Source organism: Pieris napi, chromosome 20, assembly GCF_905475465.1.
Source record: "Pieris napi chromosome 20, ilPieNapi1.2, whole genome shotgun sequence".
NCBI lineage: Eukaryota > Metazoa > Arthropoda > Insecta > Lepidoptera > Pieridae > Pieris > Pieris napi.
The window spans coordinates 10,888,626-10,908,091 of NC_062253.1; the positions used below are offsets into that span (position 1 = coordinate 10,888,626).

Below are 19,466 nucleotides of genomic sequence, written 5' to 3' on the forward strand. Positions count from 1 at the left end.
GTAAGAGGTTTTAGAGATGATTCTTTGTCTTAATTACTTATGTATCCTATACATAATTAATGATTAGGTGCTTACGTAATACATTTGTGAGGTTATGAAGTTCTCAAGTGCGTATACGTGTCAAGACTCGAGAGAGTAATTACTTTTAAAGAGATGGATAGAGATTGATACATTTTCTTAAATAAAGTCTTTGTAGACAAAATATTAGATTCATAAGTATTTCTTCAATTTTATTGTGATGTATTTGCATCGCGCGCAGCCGACGTTGCAACATCAGCGCCACGGATATTGAAAGTACTACTCTTTTGAAACAGTTACAGGGTACTGGCGCTGCTCCGTCTATAAACGGATCTCGATTATGAATTTGGACGGACGAGGGTCGAATAATTTTTAACAGAAAGACTATGACGGTTTGTTCTCACATAGAGCGTCACTCGCAAAGATTCCATTTTTGAATATTACTCTCAAAACATTTCGTTACATACCTACATATATATTATCTAAGTATACCCTTTTTACACTTTAAAATGTTTACTTCACTACAAATAAAATAAAGTTAACATTAAATAGCTACTAGACGTTGCAAAATTACCGCAAGGTTATTGGCGGGTGTGAAAATGTAGAAAAGCGAGGGAAAACTAAAACTGCAGCGCGATGTTGTCTAGACAAAGCGATTCATTCGTTACGTCGTTATCTTTGCGATTTTCCTCTTGGGATTCACGATTAGAAAACCCTTTTAGATTCATTTTCACTACGTTGAGAAGACATCTTTTGATTTTTATAGCAATATATATATATACTTCTATTATATAGTGGAGGTATCCTCAGTATGTATTTACATTTTTTTGGAGACAATATGAATAAATTAAACTGACTGTTACTATTGGTACTACAACGTTGCAAACATTTAAAAGAAATAAGCTAAAATTAAAAAAAAAAATCAAATTAAAATAATATCGAAATTGATTTACTATCTTTGCACGGTCCGACAACGTCGCAGTGCCGTGAACTTGTTGTAATTTTACTACTTTGACAAGTTTTAAATTTTTCTAATGAACAATCACTGTGTTATCATAAGGCATAAGTTACATAAATTTAAACGCAAAACATCGTTATTGATCATAAATTAGTTTATCACTTTTATTTAACTGAGACCAAAACATTCAATGAATTTTTCAGATTCCAGTGATGCATCGCAATGTACGGTAACTGGAGCGCGGAGGGGGCGGACGAGGATCGGTCGCCGGCCCATTTAGCCGTGCTGATCGTGCTCTATGTGCTAGTGTCTGTCATTGGCATTATTGGTCAGTACCTATTTTTGGTTATTTCATCTGTGTCTCTAGACGTGTTACAGTATATACTTATGATAAATAAATTTTTTTTTTCTGAGGTTATTTGCAATCAGCCCCAAGGCTATAAACGATTTTTTTCTGTGGTGCTGTCATGTGGAGTGACTTCCCATTGGAAGCATCTACTCATCTTCTGTCTAGAGCTACTGCCGGTCTTCTAGCTCTAGAATATGGTGACGTTTTAGTCGACTCACATACTGTCTAATGGTGAGTTGGCGAGCAAGTTCATTCGGGTGACAGCTTAACCGCTCTTTATATTTAGCTGCTAGTCTCCGGATTTCCTCTTTAATAGTTCTCATTTTAAGGTTTTCGTGAACTTCGTTGTTGGTTATGTACCATGGTACTTTGGCAACTGCTCTTAGGATCGTGTTCTGTTGTCGCTGGGGTATATTTATGTTGGTATCACTTGCGCTGCCCCACAGTTGGAGGCCATATGTGTAAATGGGCTTTAGGATGACTTTATATATAAGAAGTTTGTTATCCAGAGAAAGTCTTGAGTTTCTTCCTAGCATCCAGTAAATTCTGTTGTACTTTAGCTGTAGCTCCTGCTTTTTACATTTGATGTGGTGCTTCCACGTTAATCCACGGTCAATGTGTAAGCCAAGATATCTTACATGGTCGCTGTGGGGCAGAATACATTGGTCCAAAATTACAGGTGGGCAGTCTCCTCTTCTAAGGGAGAAGGTCACGTGTACTGGCTTCGCGGCACTAGCTAAGTAAAAATTTAAATATAATTTGCGACTTGGAAACGACGGCGTAACAAACAAAAAATACGTCTTCGTTTTGGTGTAAGATATATAATAGGAAAGCATTTTTAAATAATAACTCTGGAAAATATTTAAGGAAATATAACTATTTATTTATCTTTAACTTTCACTTTTCAATTTTCAATAGATAGTTTTTGCACTATGAGTGCGCCTTTCCATAAGTTTGAATCACGGGAATATAACATTAGTAGTAAAAATTATTTGACCATTTTATAACCTTCGATCGTTATTACTTATTAATTGTTCAGTTAGAATTCATCACAATTTTCGTCCTGTCGTCATCATTATAGTTTTAAGTCCAAAATACTGTTTAATCACCCTTAGGAGACGTGCGAAACACACTTCTCATTTTCAGAATAAGTCAAAGACGATAAATTTATGTTGTTTTTTCAGGTAATGTAAGTCTAATGGCGGCATTGGCAAGTGGCGGCGCGTCAAGACTGCGCACACCGCAATTACTAAGCGCGTGCGCAGCTGACCTTTTGGTGTGCGCAGCTAGCGCACCACTGGCCGCTACACGAGCTGTGCACCACCAGCAATCCCCTTGCCATGTTACATTTTATATTGAGGTATACTTATTTTTTAAAATGAAAAGAAATCATAGAAGATTTAATAAATAAATATTACAAATAGACACCGGTGCAATGTAAAAGTTGAATCCTGTAGCTTTATACATTAAAAAGTTTTACTTGAGACTTGTATAAGTTTGAACTTATTAAGAAACGAGTTTAAAAGCAAGCTTTGGATATTAAGCTGAAACAGCCACTTAATAGTTTTCAGTCCGGTGCGGCGTTTATTCTCAAGTAATTTCATTTTAATTCAATAAATTTCATAGAGTCGCGGGTAAATTTATCTTTCATTAATGTTATCTTGTTGAAATGACCCAAATTTCATTTATATTGAATGCATTTTATAGTGGTTTTCTGAAAAATATTTTACTTCATAATTCTATGACATATTTTTAATGATGTTTGAGTTGTTGACGTCGTTAGTCGTTGAATTAAATTCCAAACTTATTTTCGTTATAACTCAGTTATTTATATTTTTAAGAAAAGAAAAGCTTAACAATACTGATTTGAGAATGCAATGTATTGCCTTAGCGAAGTCCGCGAAATCAGCTTCGTATATAATATCATTATTAAAGTAATTAAATGCTCTTTAAAAGGCACTGTCTATTGTAATCTAACACAACAATTTCCTTGTATTGTTGTATTCGCTGGTGGCCAGTCGTTCCCTGTGGCGGCCAGTACTCTATCTCTGGTTGCCATGGCAGCGGACCGATGTGGTGCGGTGAGGCGTGGTCGCGGCTCTTTATGTGCCAGACCTTTCCTCGCTGTGGCTGTTGTTTGGATATCCGCTCTCATACTGGGTAAATATTGAACAAATGAATATAACATTCTCTGATTTTTGGTCAGATATATTTTACAAGCCACAATTTGTCATACGTCATTAAAATATGTCGGACATTGACGCCCTCTTGATTCAACTTGATTAAAATTGTACTGCTCTGATGTAAAGGTTACTACACAGTTAATGACTACCTAGAAGAAAAAAAGCGCTTGGCCATAGTTCTAATTATATTGTTATAATTTGTTTTGTTATCTTTGAAGTGTTGTGTGCGATGGTGAATGTGGTAAATCACAGAACAGATTTTAATTTTTTTACTTATGTAACTTTAATGACTTTGTGGTTTATGACATTTTCCTTTGAATAATTGTTATGTAGAGGGAGGGTAAAACTTGCTGAGTTTCTTGCCCGTTCTTCTCAGAACAAGGCCTCCTGGTAGGTTTGAGAACGGATGGCGTTGTCTTGCTCTTTCGCGAATTTTGTAAACATTTTTGACATTCATAAACATGCCCTAAGACGCATCTAAACTGTATAAACGTATTTTGATTTGATTTGATTGATTACTGATTTTTTATAAATTTTTGAGACTAAATATAATTTAAGTAACCTTTTGCAGGTGGAGTAACCGTAATAGCGACGTGTCTATCGTGCCCACCGTTGGCCGCAGCGCACGCAGTAGTCACATTCTGCGTGCCAGTGATTGCAGTCACAAGATGTCATTGGGGTGTCCGCGTGAAGCTCACAGCTCTGTCCCTCACGGCGCGGGCTGCACATGGAGAATTGCCTTTACCAGTTCCTTTGATTCGACGACCGACACATGTGATTATCGTAGCTGGCGTCGGCCCTCGAGAAAGACGAGACGCAGTTGACGTCGGTGACGTCAGATCCAAGAAACTACAGCCGAGCCTCCTCGGTCCACAACCGCAAACGTCAACGCTTCGATCCCGTAGAAGATTAGGAAATGTCCTCATAGGAATCGCTGCTATATTCGCAGCCTGCTGGTGTCCTTTTGCAGCCATAGTGATATGCAGCGCGTTCGGTCTAAATGCTCCCTTAGTGATATCGCAGTATGCCTTGTTATTAGGCCATGCACATTCCGCTATGAATGCCGCAGCGTATTGGGTATTAAACAGGCATGCGCTCACTGCAGCTTGCGCTGCATGGCGTATTCCTCAGTTGAGGGTTAGGGAAGAAAGGCCTTCATCAACAAACGAGGCAGCGTTGGGAGCGTTCCACCCTCGCCTTGCTCGTCCTGCGCCCTCCCCGCGGCCCCCTCCTTCCAGTTTCCTCTATTGATACTACTTTTCTAAACTCTTTGATCTGTGATTCCTGTCTTTCAGTGCCTCGTATAGTCTACTCGCATGAGCGTGCTCTATTCATCGTTATAAATATGGTTGTATAAGATTTTATGGAGAATAATATCCGTGAAGCAATAAAGTGTATGAAACACTGGTTTTTGTTTTATTGCTCGTTAATAGCGCTATAAGTAAGTAATGAGGTGATAACCGACTAAACAGAGAACAACACTTGCGGTAGCAATTTTTTTCAAGCTCATAAGTTCGCGTAAGTAAGTAAGTACTTACTTACGCGAACTTATACTCTTACTGTAGAAGTAAGATTCTTATTAAGTAAGTCATTAAAATATGTAATATTAAAGTACAAGTAACTACACCGTAAATAATGTAAAGCTTAGATTAATATTACATCTCGAAAAATGTTGTTAATTTATTTATTTATTTATACGTTCTAAAACAATGTACGTATGCCTAAAAAATACAAAAAAATATGACATCACAAATTTAACACACATACACATAAATTACATAAGAACATAAGCAATCTATTAAAGGGAAAAATTAAACAACCACAAAATAAAAAAAATGAATAAATAAATAATAATAACTAAAAATTTCAATTGATAAAAACTAAAAAGAAAAAAATAACAATAATAAACATAACTAAATTAAAAACTAAATTGTGTGTAATATATTAAAAATGCTTTTGTTATTTTTTATTAACGTGACATAGCTATCAAAATTAATGAAATCCCGTTTAAATGTCAGATATTGTTGCAGAACGCGCGACGAAAAGGTAACAATAAATTATAGTGAGAAGGGTTAAAGTCACGACGAAAGGGGGAGGCTTCCAACATTTTCACAGTTTTGTCCTTGTCCCTGATAATTGAGACATAATATGGTGGAAAATTAAGATTTACGTACGGGAACTATCCTCCTATTAGAGTTATCAAGGTTTGCTTAAAACCTTTATTGATTAAGTAAGTAAGTAGTTAGAAAATCCAAAGACCTATTTTTGGATATGTTATTATTAGATATTTGACTATGGCAGGTGTCGAGATCACCAGTCATCTGCCATACTGTCCTGACCTGGTGCCCTGCGACTTTCATTTATTCCCAACAACTAAATATAATTATAATTCGAGGTATGCGCTTTGCGAGCCCTGAAGATGCGGTGAAAGCGTACGAAAATGCCATAGAAGAGACCCCCTAAGGAAGAATGGGCCCACTGCTTTTCTCAGTAGTGCCATCGAATGCGACGATGTGTAGAGAGGAACAGAGATTGCTTCGAAAAACAATAAAAGTACTGGCAACTTTCTACATTACGTTTCTCATTTTCTAAACATTTTCAGTGGCCCCCTAAGGGCGGCCATAAATTACGTGAGCTGTTTTTTAAAATTATCTGTATCTCCCTCCCCCCTGGTGAGATGTCGTGAGATTTTATTCAACCCCCTCCCCCAACCCCAATCTCACGTGAGATTTTTCAAAATGTGGGTTTTTTACGTAAACGCGTAAGAAGCTATCTTTTTGAGCTCGGAGGACTCAAAATAACACAAAATTCGTACTATTGAGCTCGAAGAGCTCAAAAACAAAATAAGTGAAATGTTGAGCGTTTAGGTATGGAGTTAGCGGGAAGTTGCAGAGATGGCCTTTAGGGTCAACCGTTTTCCTAAAAAAATTCTATCAGAAAAAAAATTGCGTGATATTTGCCGAGACCCCCCCTCTCTCCAACTTAAGATTAAAAGAGATTTGACTCGACCCCCTCCACCCTTAAACACCTCACGTAATTTATGGTCGCCCCCTTACCTAGGTAATATATTGTTATATACATATTCGTAAATAATAACTAATCAATATTCCAATAAAAAGAGAATCTTTTAAAAACTCATGATATATTCAGATGTAATAGTAACATAAGGCTTTTATATGTTGCTACCAATTGCATCTGCAAGAACTTTATACTACATGAAATATACAAATATATATTGAAATTTTATAAAATTTCTCGCATCTTTATTCAGTAAAATTTGAATTATTACATAGATTTTTGCAGATCCTGAGATTAACCGAACCAAATTTTATCTTTCTTAATATTCATTTCAATATACAAATATTTTTCACTGAGCGGAAATTTGATACCAAAGAGATCCTCTTTCTATTGAAATAAATGATGGTTATGAAATTATGATGCTTCTGACAGTTATTTATCATCTTTAACATGATTAAGTGAACTCTTCGTAGTCAAACGTATATAGTATTTTTAATAAAATAAGAATTTCGCATTTCAGTCCGGCTCAACCACAAGTATAACAGTACTGTATACGGTAACTTTCGATCTACATAATTATGAATTGATATTGCGCTGCGATTCGTCTACGTTTTAGATTTTTTTTCTTCAAGTCGAATCTTGGCCCTTTTATGCTGGAAAAGATACAAAATTTGTTTTATTAATTTTTTCGAGGTTTATATAACTGTCAGTAGTAGGTGTTTCAAATTCCTAAATTGAATATCCACCTTGACAAAGTAATTTATATCAAGGTCATCGTACTGACATGAATCTCAGAAACTAACGAGAAATAGTGAAAGTGCTTTGGTTATTGGTATTACACGACTAAATTAGAACGGACCAGCTTTAAACTTAAATGTTTTATAAACCTACCTTCCAAACTTTCAATATTATATCAAATTATCTTTAAATAACGTGTTTCGAATCAGCCAATATCAACTCCGATAGCCGTGATCGTCTAGTGGTTAGGACCCTACGTTGTGGCCGTAGTAACCCAGGTTCGAATCCTGGTCACGGCAGCGAATAGCTGTTACGGTGGAGTATTTTTTTAAAATTGTACATAGAAATCACCTTACGAACATATTACCCTTTGATTTTAACAATTTATTCTCAATAAACAAATTATATTTTATATATTTCAGAATACTGATTTCTTTTATATTTCTGATAAATAAGTTAGCAATAAAATTATTTTTAAACTCCCAAGTAGATTCTGTAGTATATATCTTAATGTTGAATTTACATTTGTCATTTACGACATGACATTATAAGAACATTATAAGTTAAAAAAATTAAGAGGAAAATATTATAAAATTAATATTTCGGTACGTAATACAATTAATGCACTCTGCGTTTTTGTAATACGTACAATTGGATTAAACAAAATGATACTCTAAAAATTATTATTAACAAAAATTCTACTTATTGCATTTAATAACCAGGAAACGAATTTCTCTTTTATATCTCAAAAGGTGATTTATTATATTGTATCAAAGTAGTTACCATAATGCAATATCATATAATATAAAAATCAAATTGCTTTTTATTTTATTATACAAACGTTAAGTGGTTTCACGTTAAAAATTGTTTATATTATTTTTTTGTTGCGAATTTATTGAATATAATGATTAATCGAGTTCTGCATGTGTTAACACTATTGTATGGTCCTAGTTTTAGCCATCTTAGGCCGGATCTTCGAATTTATGGAGGTAAATACGCTGATATGGAAAAATTTCCTTTCGCAGTCCTTATGGAAAAACAGAGATATACAACATACGAGGGGGTCCGGAAATTAATATATGATCCATTCTGTTCCGCCACTGTCCTCTCTTCCACTTGGACGCTAACAGCCTCACACTGCATTGACGATATGAATATTATGTTGGTACCACTATTTATTTGTTATAATACAACAGGTGAGCCGCAACGAAAAATAATTCTTAAAATCATCTCGAATCCAAATAGGCGAATTAACGAACGCCTAGCAAATGACATAGCTTTAGTGAAAACTGATAGCATCCAACTTCCATTTTACGCGAAACTCAGCTCAGTCGACTATACCACTCTCGTTGGACAAGAAGCGATACTCTTAGGTTATGGAATACCGTATACTAAATATGAAAAGGATCCAGGAACAAACTTTACTTTAAAAATGATGGATGTTATGCTGATGACATGTAAACGTACTCCGATTTCAAAGATATATATAAGTATATGTACAGTACCTAAGTGCGGGGTAACAGAGTTCCTGTGTCCAGGAGATTCAGGAGGCACAGTTTTGCATAGTTCGGGAGTTATTGGTGTCGATGTTGGGGTTATTAGGTGTTTCGAAAAAAAGAATAGCCCGCTTTTTGGAAGATTTAACTATGCGAGTATAAGTGTACCCGTCAGCCCATATTTAGATTGGATCAGAAGTGAAATTACAAGAGATTAATTTTATTTGGACATAAAATACACAGCCATCGCAGGTGATGGGAGTTTAATTGAAGTCAGAGACATTATCAATATTTGATTGGTTCCGGTCGCCGCAAGCGCTCTTGAAAGTTACATAAAATACACAATTTGGTTGTTCTCGTTTTTCTTATTTCACAACGGTTATACGAAAGATTTAAGAAGTTACACTATTACTTATATAAGAAACGGGTAGTTGGTCATTAAAATTTAGCTTAGTAATACAATTCACGATACCTTTTGAGAGATAAGTGGTGAAAGGTATCTGCTCCGATAGCCGTGATCGTCTAGTGGTTAGGACCCTACGTTGTGGCCGTAGTAACCCAGGTTCGAATCCTGGTCACGGCAGCGAAAGCTGTTACTGTGGAGTTAAAACAGTTATTTTATTGTTTAGAATAGTTGTGTGGTGTTACAGTAAAATGCATAATGCAAATTATTTAGCTAAAAAATCCGCCATTTCCCGCCATTCAATGATAAAATTGTATCCTTTAATTTTCGACAGTATAGGGACTATATACAATATATAGTATACGTACAATATCGTACTGTAATCGTAGATATATTTATAGAATGCAGGCTTACGCAATATTGTATATTTACTTCAAATTCCAAATATTAAATATAATTTACCACATGGTAATGTATCCCTAATATTGCGTTTTGTTCATTAAAATTTCCTTAAGAAATAATACAGCATAATAAAAAAGATAGTAATAATATAATGTTCATAATATGAAAAATGTTTTTTTTGCAACTTAAGACGTAAACCTACTTTGTGTATTAAAAAAAATGTAGCGTTTAAAACAAAGTTCTAAGAAACTATTTGTGTAATCTTCTGGTTATTTATAAATATTGTTGTTTTCTTTGTGTTATATCTCACAATTGTTTAAAATGGAAGACTATCAAATGAGTGATGGATCCCGAAAGAAGTCTTGTCTACCTTCCGGGGAGATGACGGGTTCAGACACGGAAACAGAGGAGACACAAAGAAGAGAAACTATCCAAGTTGCTACAGTAGGCTTGAGTAAGGCACGTGAAGCATTAAAAGCGACACCATTCTTTATGCCGGAATCAGAGGTACAAGAAGAATCGACGGTAAAGGAAATAAGGAATGGGTTTTACAACTAGCCGAAAGACTAACTGCGGTTTTATAATTATTTGGGAAAGATCTAAAAAGCGAAATTTTGCGTTCAACTGAGGAACTCGTGAAGAAAAACTTGGCGGATATAGAAAACAGAATTTTACATGAAAGTAAAGTCGAAGTCCGACCTAACAGTAGTTGACAGATCGATTGCACGCCCAGGATGTTGGGCTACTGTTGTTTCGAGGAAAAAAGTTAAAAAGATGGTGCAACATGAGACGGTTCCACCCAAAGGAGGGCCATTGCTCACAGTGCCACGGTCAGTAGCAGTACTGGTGACATTAGAATAGGAAGCTGAGGAAAATGGTGCTAGGTATGCTGAGGTAATTAACAAAGCGAGGAATAGATAAAACTTAATCTTTATCTAAATTTGGCATAAGTCTCATAAACATCAGGCGGGCAGCAGCAGGTGGGCGTCTTATTGAGATACAAGGCGAAGCTAATAAAGAAAAAGCAGATTTACTCGCCAGAAAATTAAAAGTTGCGCTGACTACAACGGCGACAGTTAGTAGGCCTAAAAAATGGTGTGTATGAGGGTTAAAGGCCTCGACGACGCAGTTACTGCCGGGGATGTAATTGCTGCCCGGACAAATAAGGCAAACTGCGCAGCAGAGTTAATAAGTGTTAATAAGGTGTAAAGACATTGAACATACAGAACAAGAATTGTGTTTGTATAATGACCGGTCGCAATAGGGAAAATAATTGGAGAGTGCATAATTTGATGGAGTTTGGTAGAGGTAGTCCTTTTAAAATTACCCCCCCCCCCCACGCTGCTATAAATGTTTGTAGTTAGGGCACACGCGGGTGTCTTGCTCATCCACTGTGGACCGTAGGTGCTATTTACGCCAACCCCTGGACCTCATAAAACTAATGCAGCATATGCAGTAAAGAAAATCCGACAGTTTACTGATAAGGACACGGCTAAAATTGTGTATCATAGCTACTTTCATAGCGTTATGTCGTACGGTATTTTACTGTGGGGTGCTGCTGCAGAGGTTCAATCCATATTGGTGCTGCAGAAGCGGGCTGTTCGGGGTATTTGTTGTGTTTCTCCGAGGGAGTCGGTACGGAATAAGTTTAAGGAATTAAATATTATGACACTATCTGGTCAATATATTCTTGAAGCCTTGTTGTATGTCCAAAAAAATATAAACGATTTTAAAACAAATGGTGACTTTCACCAGTATAATACGCGAAATAGAACTAATTTGAGTGTACGACCAACCAGGCTCCAAAAGATAAACCACTCCTTATATGGAAATTGTATTCGTTTTTACAACAAACTCCCAAGCGAAATTAGAGAATTATCACTAAATAAATTCAAAGCCCTCGTTAAACGAAAATTAATCAACAAAGCTTTTTATAAATTTGAGGACTACTTAAATGATCCTAATCCTTGGGATTGAATTGCTCCAGTTCAAACAATTTGTATGACAATACTTGGCAATTAAAAAGAGTGGCGGAAAGTTTCTTGCCAGTTCTTCTTACCCGCTCTACGCCCTTGACTTGCGAACTGGTAATAAATGTAAATTTACGATTTATTTAACTTGACGATTCAAAAGTGTACTTGGTTACCCACTTGAATAAAGATATTTTGAGTTTGAGTTTAATAAATACCTAATAAAACCATTATATCGATAACATCTAAGCAGATATGAGTTCTGCACCATTTAATATATTTATTTATTTACAATTTGTTGCTTTATGATATAAAAATTTGACATAATTACATGTAAAGGAAACTGGTGGCCTTATCGCTTTCGAGCGATCTCTTCCAGGCAACCACTGTGAGAAAAGAAAAAAAATGTATTAAATTACATAAGGTAGACAAGAAGTGCAAAAATACACGTATTACATATAGTTGTTAAGGAAAAGAAACTAAACAGGAACAAAAAACCAACTAAACTAATAAAGTATACAACAAATAATAATAATAATAACTGCACATGAATCATTATAATTTAATTTAAGATCAGTCTCTCGTCAGTTAGTACGTATTATTAAAGTTAGGGATACGATGTGGACAGGTAATATTTGTACAGAAGAAATTGAAAGGAAGATAGAGAAGGAGCTAAGCGAAAGGAGGAGTTATGACACGGGATTTCAAGATATAGTTTTCGGAAGAGCGTAAGCTATAGTTATGGGATCCTAAAATTTAAAATCATTTTTGAGATAGGAAGAAGTTTTAGGGTTGAACAGGATGGAATATTAGAGATGGAGCATCGCGTCGCTGACGAATGGGTAACCAGGCTATCCGCTTACGGAACGCAGAGATATGGTCGTACTCTCTTAAACCGAATATAAATCATATACAGAAATTTTGGAGACGATCCAGTTTATTTAGCAACTCCTCGTTTAGATCGGAAGAGCAGGAATCGGCGTAGTCCAGTAATGGCAGGAGGAGAGATTTAGCCAGTGAGGTTTTAGTACTAAAAGGAACTTCTTTAACATGTTGCTCCCAGGATAAATTTTGAGCAATTAAAACCCCAAATTTTTTACTGTACGGTAAAAAATTTGAGGGTTTTATATATGTACGTTATATTGTAATAAATAAGAAAATGGAATATGTAATAATAATTTATTTGTAAATTTCGTTATGATAGTGGCAAACTGGAGTAATTGCTGCCAAAATACAAAAGTCCATACTTTACAACGAAAACAAAAAAAAACATCTTGTGAGAGAACCGTTAGAATATGAGAAATGAGTCCGGTGTTTAGCTTTTTATTATTCAAGACACGCCTTGCATACTTACATTTGTTATTTATGAAAAATTAAAATAATTAAGAGGAAAATATTATAAAATATATTTTTCCGTACGTATTACAAATACAAATTCTTTGCGTTTTTGTAATACGTAGATTTGGATTTAACAAAATGATATTCTTAAAATTATTATTATTAACAAAAGAATTCCACTAATTATGATATATTGATAAGTGTAAACGTTTTTATATCTCAATAGGTAATTTATTATTTATTATATTGTAGCAAAGTAGTAACCATAGTACAATATGCCTACGCAATATCATAAAATATAAAAATCAAATAAGATTTTTTATTATCCTATACAAACGTTAAGGGGTTTCAAGTTAAAAATTGTTTATTTTATTTTTTGTTTCGAATTTATTTAATATAATGATTAATCGAGTTCTGCATGTGTTAACACTATTGTATGGTCCTAGTTTTAGCCATCTTAGGCCGGATCTTCGAATTTATGGAGGTAAATACGCTGATATGGAAAAATTTCCTTTCGCAGTCCTTATGGAAAAACAGAGATATACAACACACGAGGGGGTCCGGAAATTAATATATGATCCATTCTGTTCCGCCACTGTCCTCTCTTCCACTTGGACGCTAACAGCCTCACACTGCATTGACTATAAGAATATTATGTTGGTATCACTATTTATTCGTTATAATACAACAGGTGAGCCGCAACGAAAAATAATTCTTAAAATCATCTCGAATCCAAATAGGCGAATTAACGAACCCATAGCAAATGACATAGCTTTAGTGAAAACTGATAGCATCCAACTTCCATTTTACGCGAAACTCAGCTCAGTCGACTATACCACTCTCGTTGGACAAGAAGCGATACTCTTAGGTTATGGAATACCGTATACTAAATATGAAAAGGATCCAGGAACAAACTTTACTTTAAAAATGATGGATGTTATGCTGATGACATGTAAACGTACTCCGATTTCAAAGATATATATAAGTATATGTACAGTACCTAAGTGCGGGGTAACAGAGTTCCTGTGTCCAGGAGATTCAGGAGGCACAGTTTTGGATAGTTCGGGAGTTATTGGTGTCCATTCTGCGGTTGTTAGGTGTTTCGAAAAAAAGAATAGCCCGAATTTTAGAAGATTTAATTATGCGAGTATGGATATACCCGTCAGCCCATTTTTAGATTGGATCAGAAGTGAAATTACAAGAGATTAATTTTATTCGGACATTAAATACACAGCCATCGCAGACGATGGGAGTTCAATTGAAGTCAGAGACATTATCAATATTTGATTGGTTCCGGTCGCCGCAAGCGCTCTTGAACGTTCCTTAAAATACACAATTTTGTTGTTTTAGTTTTTCTTATTTCACAACGGTTATACGAAAAATTAAGAAGTTACACTATCACTTATAGAAGGAACGGGTAGTTGGTCATTTTAATTTAGCTTAGTACAATTTTAATACAATTCACGATACCTTTTGAGAGATAAGTGGTGAAAGGTATCTGCTCCGATAGCCGTGATCGTCTAGTGGTTAGGACCCTACGTTGTGGCCGTAGTAACCCAGGTTAGAATCCTGGTCACGGCAGCGAAAGCTGTTACGGTGGAGTTAAAATAATTATTTTATTGTTTGGAATAGTTGTGTGGTGTTACAGTAAAATGCATAATGCAAATTATTTAGCTAAAAGGTCCGCCATTTTAGAGTTCAATTATAATTGTATCCATTAATTTTTGACAGTATAGGGACTTAACATTAATCGTTCCATATCGTACTATAATCGTACATATATTGATAGAATGTATGTACTCTAACAATATAATATATACAATATAGAAATAGGCTTACGCAATATTGTATATTTACTTCATATAGCAAATATTAAATATAATTTACCACATGGTAATGTATCCACAATATTGCGTTTTGTTAATTAAGATTTCCTTTAGAAATAATACAGCATAATAACAAAGATAGTTTTTAATATAATGTTCATAATATGTGTGAGTATTGTGTCAAGCTAGTTACAATGTCACACAGATACCCAAATAGCACCATAAGCGTTAATGCAATCAATGCTTAGTCTTATTATTCCATTGTGTACCACGAATCAAAGTTATCATGTAAGGGGTTTTAGCTGTAAGATTATAATGATATTAAAAGTAGTCTTATATCGGCCACCATAGTGATAGGGTCTAACATCGACCAACTTAGAATAAGAGTCTCGTATCGACTATAAGTTAAGAATATTAAGTGTAATTTACTTAATAAAGTTTTCCTTTTAAAAAAAACTTTTGATAACCGTCGCGATTTGACTGGCGCAGCCGGTAGGATATCCGTCGTGATCCTGTGCCTGTGAAGACTTAAAATCAGTCTGAGTGTAGGGTTGCGCGTGTGTTTTTACGCATTTAACGGATATTTTACGACCAAACAAATAAGTCATTATTGATCGCGTAATTCGACGGTAAAAGGTAAAAAGTGAAAGAAGCAGAAGCAGTTATAAATAGAAGAAATGGGTTGCAGACTTATGTGAGTAAACCTCTTCGCATTCCAACCTGTCCCATTTTATTTCCGTTTGACTGTGTATTGTGTAAAATAGATTTAAGTAATTTTAAGTGATAAAGATTTTAATTGAAATAAAAAGAGAATTATATTGAATTATTAAGTAAGTAAAGAAAATAAATTTATATTATTTTTAATTTTTATTGTAATAAATATTTTTTTTTTAAAATGCAAGAAATACGCACAATTCCAACTGATATTCTAAATATTATACCTAAGTTCGATGGGGAACAAAAACTATTAAATTTATTTTTAAAGAAAAGTGAGTATGTCATTAGAGCCTTTAGGCCAGAACGTCCGAATATAGCACAAGATATATACATATTTCATGTTATAACAAGCCGCCTTAGAGGTAAGGCAAGCCACTTAATAAGCGAGAGACAAGACATCAATAATTGGGAGGAGCTAAGAACAACTCTTATCCAACATTTCGGAGATCCTAGAACTGAAGAATGTATTTCGATTGAATTAGAAAATATTAAAATTAATCAAGGCGAGTCATATTTAAGCTTTTGTAATCGAATCCAAAGCGTCCGTAGCACATTATTTTCAAAAATTAATTTAATAGAGGACGAGAATATTAAGAACGCGAAGATGAATATATATAACCACACATGTTTAAATGTTTTCCTTTTCAATTTGCCCGAAGATATGATACGCGTTGTCCGATTACATAGATGTACAACTCTAGAAGACGCGCTCAGTGTAGTAATGGAAGAAGTAAATTTCCTTAACCAATATAAATCACGGAGTGTTAATAAACAAAAATATACTCAAAATATTAATGAAAAAAATAATTTAACACAAAATAATTTTCCACAAAATAATTTTCCACAAAATAATTTACCACAAAATAATTTATCACGAAATAATTTTTCACAAAATAATTTTAATAAGTTTAATCAATTACCCCAATACCAAAATAAGCCTCCAATGAATTTCAAATTTGGAATACAACCACAACAACAACCTCAAGGATTTAAACCTAATTTCTCTAACTTTAAATTCGGTACCAACCAAAAGCAAGGGTTATATAATTCTAATAATCCTAATAATTCACAATTTAAGTTTGGTGGTGGACCACCTCAATTTGGATACAGGCAATTCCCCCAAACAACGAATCAACAACAATTTAAATTTGGTATTCCACAAAATCATCAACCAAAACCGGTGCATAGATATGATAACGATGTATCGATGCGAACGGCGCCTCAAGCTAAGCCAAATTTTATGACACCAAGAACATCAAATAATTTATTTTATACAAATTACATGAACGACGATATGAATAACTACACAGATTACGATCATGAAACATTTTATACACACGAAGATAATTATCCTTATGAATATTATAATGTAGATTCGAACGATTTTACTCCAGATAATTATTGCGAAATAGAAAAAAATTCAGAAGAAGCTATTGACACCTCAGAACCTGAAAATTTTCATACACAGGCCTCAATAACCGACAAACCGAAGTAATACAATTAAATCATCACGGTGCTTTAAAGTTGCCACATATTGAAATTCCCGAAATAAATAGTAAGTTTATGATAGACACAGGTAGTTCAAGATCCTTTATAAGTCCTGAAATAGTCAATAAGTATTTGACAGAATTTAAATATTATGAGCCATTCGAAGTCGTGAGTACACACGCACAGAGTCACCATAACGAAGTAATTTATATACCTCTCTTTAAAACTTTTTGTAGTACAGATTATCATAAATTTTATATCTATAATGTGGATAGCGATTATGGCGGTTTAATAGGATCAGACTTATTAAAACAACTTGACGCTAATATAGACATGAAAAATCAAATTTTAAAAACTCGTGACACAGAATTACCAATCATTTATAGCCCACCATTTGCCATTCATGTTGATGCACGATCTGAAACTCGTGTTAAGGTTCCTGTTAATCTTCCTAATGGACAAGCAATATTAAATTCAATTAATTTTGGTAAAGGTATAAGAACACCATCTGCTCTTGTAAAATGCGAAAACGGTTATGCTACCACTATAATACAAAATTCATCTGATAAAAACTATGAAATTAAAATCACTAAACCTCTGATAGTTACAAGTTACAATGAAGAAATAATTAATATAAATAATACTCAAACAATTAATGATTATAAAATTGATAAAATTCTGAAACAAAATTTGTCTAAATTACGTTTTGAACATATTAATGAGGAAGAAAGAACTAAAATTTTTAATTTGTGTTTTGAATATAGAGATATTTTTTACAGCGAGCATATACCATTAAGTTTTTCTAATCAAGTTAAGCATAAAATTCGTACAACTAATGAAGACCCAATTTACGTAAAGCCTTATCGTCAATCTCCAGCCGAAGCTGTTGAAATTAGAAATCAAATAGATAAACTTTTAAAAGATAATGTAATACAAGAATCTAATTCTCCATGGTGTGCACCTGTACACCTCGTACCAAAAAAATCGACGCTAGTGGTGAAAAGAAGTTTAGGATGGTTGTTGACTATAGAAGACTGAATGACATTACAATAGACGATAAATATCCATTACCTAATATAACTGACCTCTTTGACAAACTAGGTAAAAGCTGTTACTTCTCAGTACTTGATTTGGCTAGTGGTTATCACCAACTGGAAATAGAAAAAGAAGACCAACCTAAAACTGCCTTTTCAACTCAATTTGGACGCTATGAGTTCCTTCGAATGCCGTTTGAGTTAAAGACCGCACCAGCGACATTCCAACGAGCAATGGACAATATTCTTAGAGGACTGCAGGGCATACATTGCTTAATTTACTTAGATGATATAATTATCTTTTCATCTAGCCTCGACGAACACCTAATAAAACTAAAACTAGTATTCGATAGACTTAGAAAGACCAACCTTAAAGTCCAACTCGATAAATCGGAATTCCTTTGCAAAGAAACAAATTACTTAGGACATACAATTACACCTGACAGACTAAAACCAAATACCGACAAAATAGACGCTATACTTAATTACCCAGTACCAAAAACTACGACAGAAATTAAGAGCTTTCTCGGACTTATTGGTTATTATCGAAAATTTATAAAAGACTTCTCAAAGATTACACAACCCATGACAGCATGTCTAAAAAAGAACAGTAAAATTGTAATTAATGAAAATTATTTAAAATCATTTGAAAAATGCAAAGAACTTCTTGTTAATGCACCATTACTCCAATATCCCGACTTTACAAAGCCTTTTATTTTGACAACTGACGCATCTGACTATGCACTTGGAGCTGTACTCTCGCAGGGCCAAGTAGGCAGTGATAAACCAATAGCATATGCTAGTAGAACTTTGAATGACACAGAAAAACGTTACAGTACTATAGAAAAAGAGTTATTAGCGATAGTATGGGCAGTTAAACACTTTCGTCCATACCTATATGGAACAAAATTTACAATTTATACAGACCATAGACCATTAGCTTGGCTAGATTCTCTTAAAGAACCAAATAGTAAATTGACTAGATATAAACTCAGATTAGCTGAATACAACTTTAAAGTCATTCATAAGAATGGAAAGCAAAACACCAATGCTGATGCTCTCTCACGTATTAAATTAAATGCTTTAGGTAAAAACGATAAAGATAATCAATCAATGGTAGTTAATGTAGATAACTCTGATAGAAATCTTGATGACTATATTCAAGAATTAACCGATTCAATAACACGATTAGGACAAAACAACCAAAGTAAAGAACCTGAAAATGATAACAGTAACTCTATGTCTTTTTCTGAAATATCTAGGTCTATTCCATCTCGAGTTAATTCCAGGTCATCATCACGCACATTAACAATAAACTCTAGTACAGATACAGCACATTCTGCTGAAGATATGGATACTGATGGCATTCCCATACTTTACGAAGCTATAGATACAAAACCAAACCAAATATTAATATACCCATGGTTTAAAAATGAACTTTCAGTTAAAATTCGATCACATCCCAAGCAAAAGATTTTAGAGGTTCACTTACCCCTAGATAATTCCGAGTTAATAAAAAAATTTCTTA

The 19,466-nt window shown here is 34.3% G+C and overlaps 1 protein-coding gene and 3 non-coding genes across 4 annotated transcripts in view; all 4 read left to right on the forward strand.

The window, feature by feature from the left end:
- LOC125059559 (galanin receptor type 3) overlaps window positions 1-4,909 on the forward strand; it is a 30,495-nt gene extending 25,586 nt beyond the window's left edge. Inside the window, exons 2-5 of the mRNA XM_047664034.1 lie at window positions 1,180-1,304; window positions 2,510-2,685; window positions 3,344-3,485; window positions 4,080-4,909. Of these exons, the coding sequence (XP_047519990.1) occupies window positions 1,199-1,304; window positions 2,510-2,685; window positions 3,344-3,485; window positions 4,080-4,759 (1,104 nt within the window). The 5' untranslated portion in view covers window positions 1,180-1,198 and the 3' untranslated portion in view covers window positions 4,760-4,909. The remainder of the gene's footprint in view (window positions 1-1,179; window positions 1,305-2,509; window positions 2,686-3,343; window positions 3,486-4,079) is intronic.
- A 2,582-nt stretch (window positions 4,910-7,491) lies between these two features.
- Window positions 7,492-7,563, forward strand: Trnah-gug. The gene has a single exon. It is a non-coding gene; the product is annotated as a tRNA-His (tRNA).
- A 1,708-nt stretch (window positions 7,564-9,271) lies between these two features.
- Trnah-gug lies at window positions 9,272-9,343 on the forward strand. Its single transcript has one exon. It is a non-coding gene; the product is annotated as a tRNA-His (tRNA).
- A 5,039-nt stretch (window positions 9,344-14,382) lies between these two features.
- Trnah-gug lies at window positions 14,383-14,454 on the forward strand. The gene has a single exon. It is a non-coding gene; the product is annotated as a tRNA-His (tRNA).
- The last annotated feature ends 5,012 nt before the right edge of the window (window positions 14,455-19,466 follow it).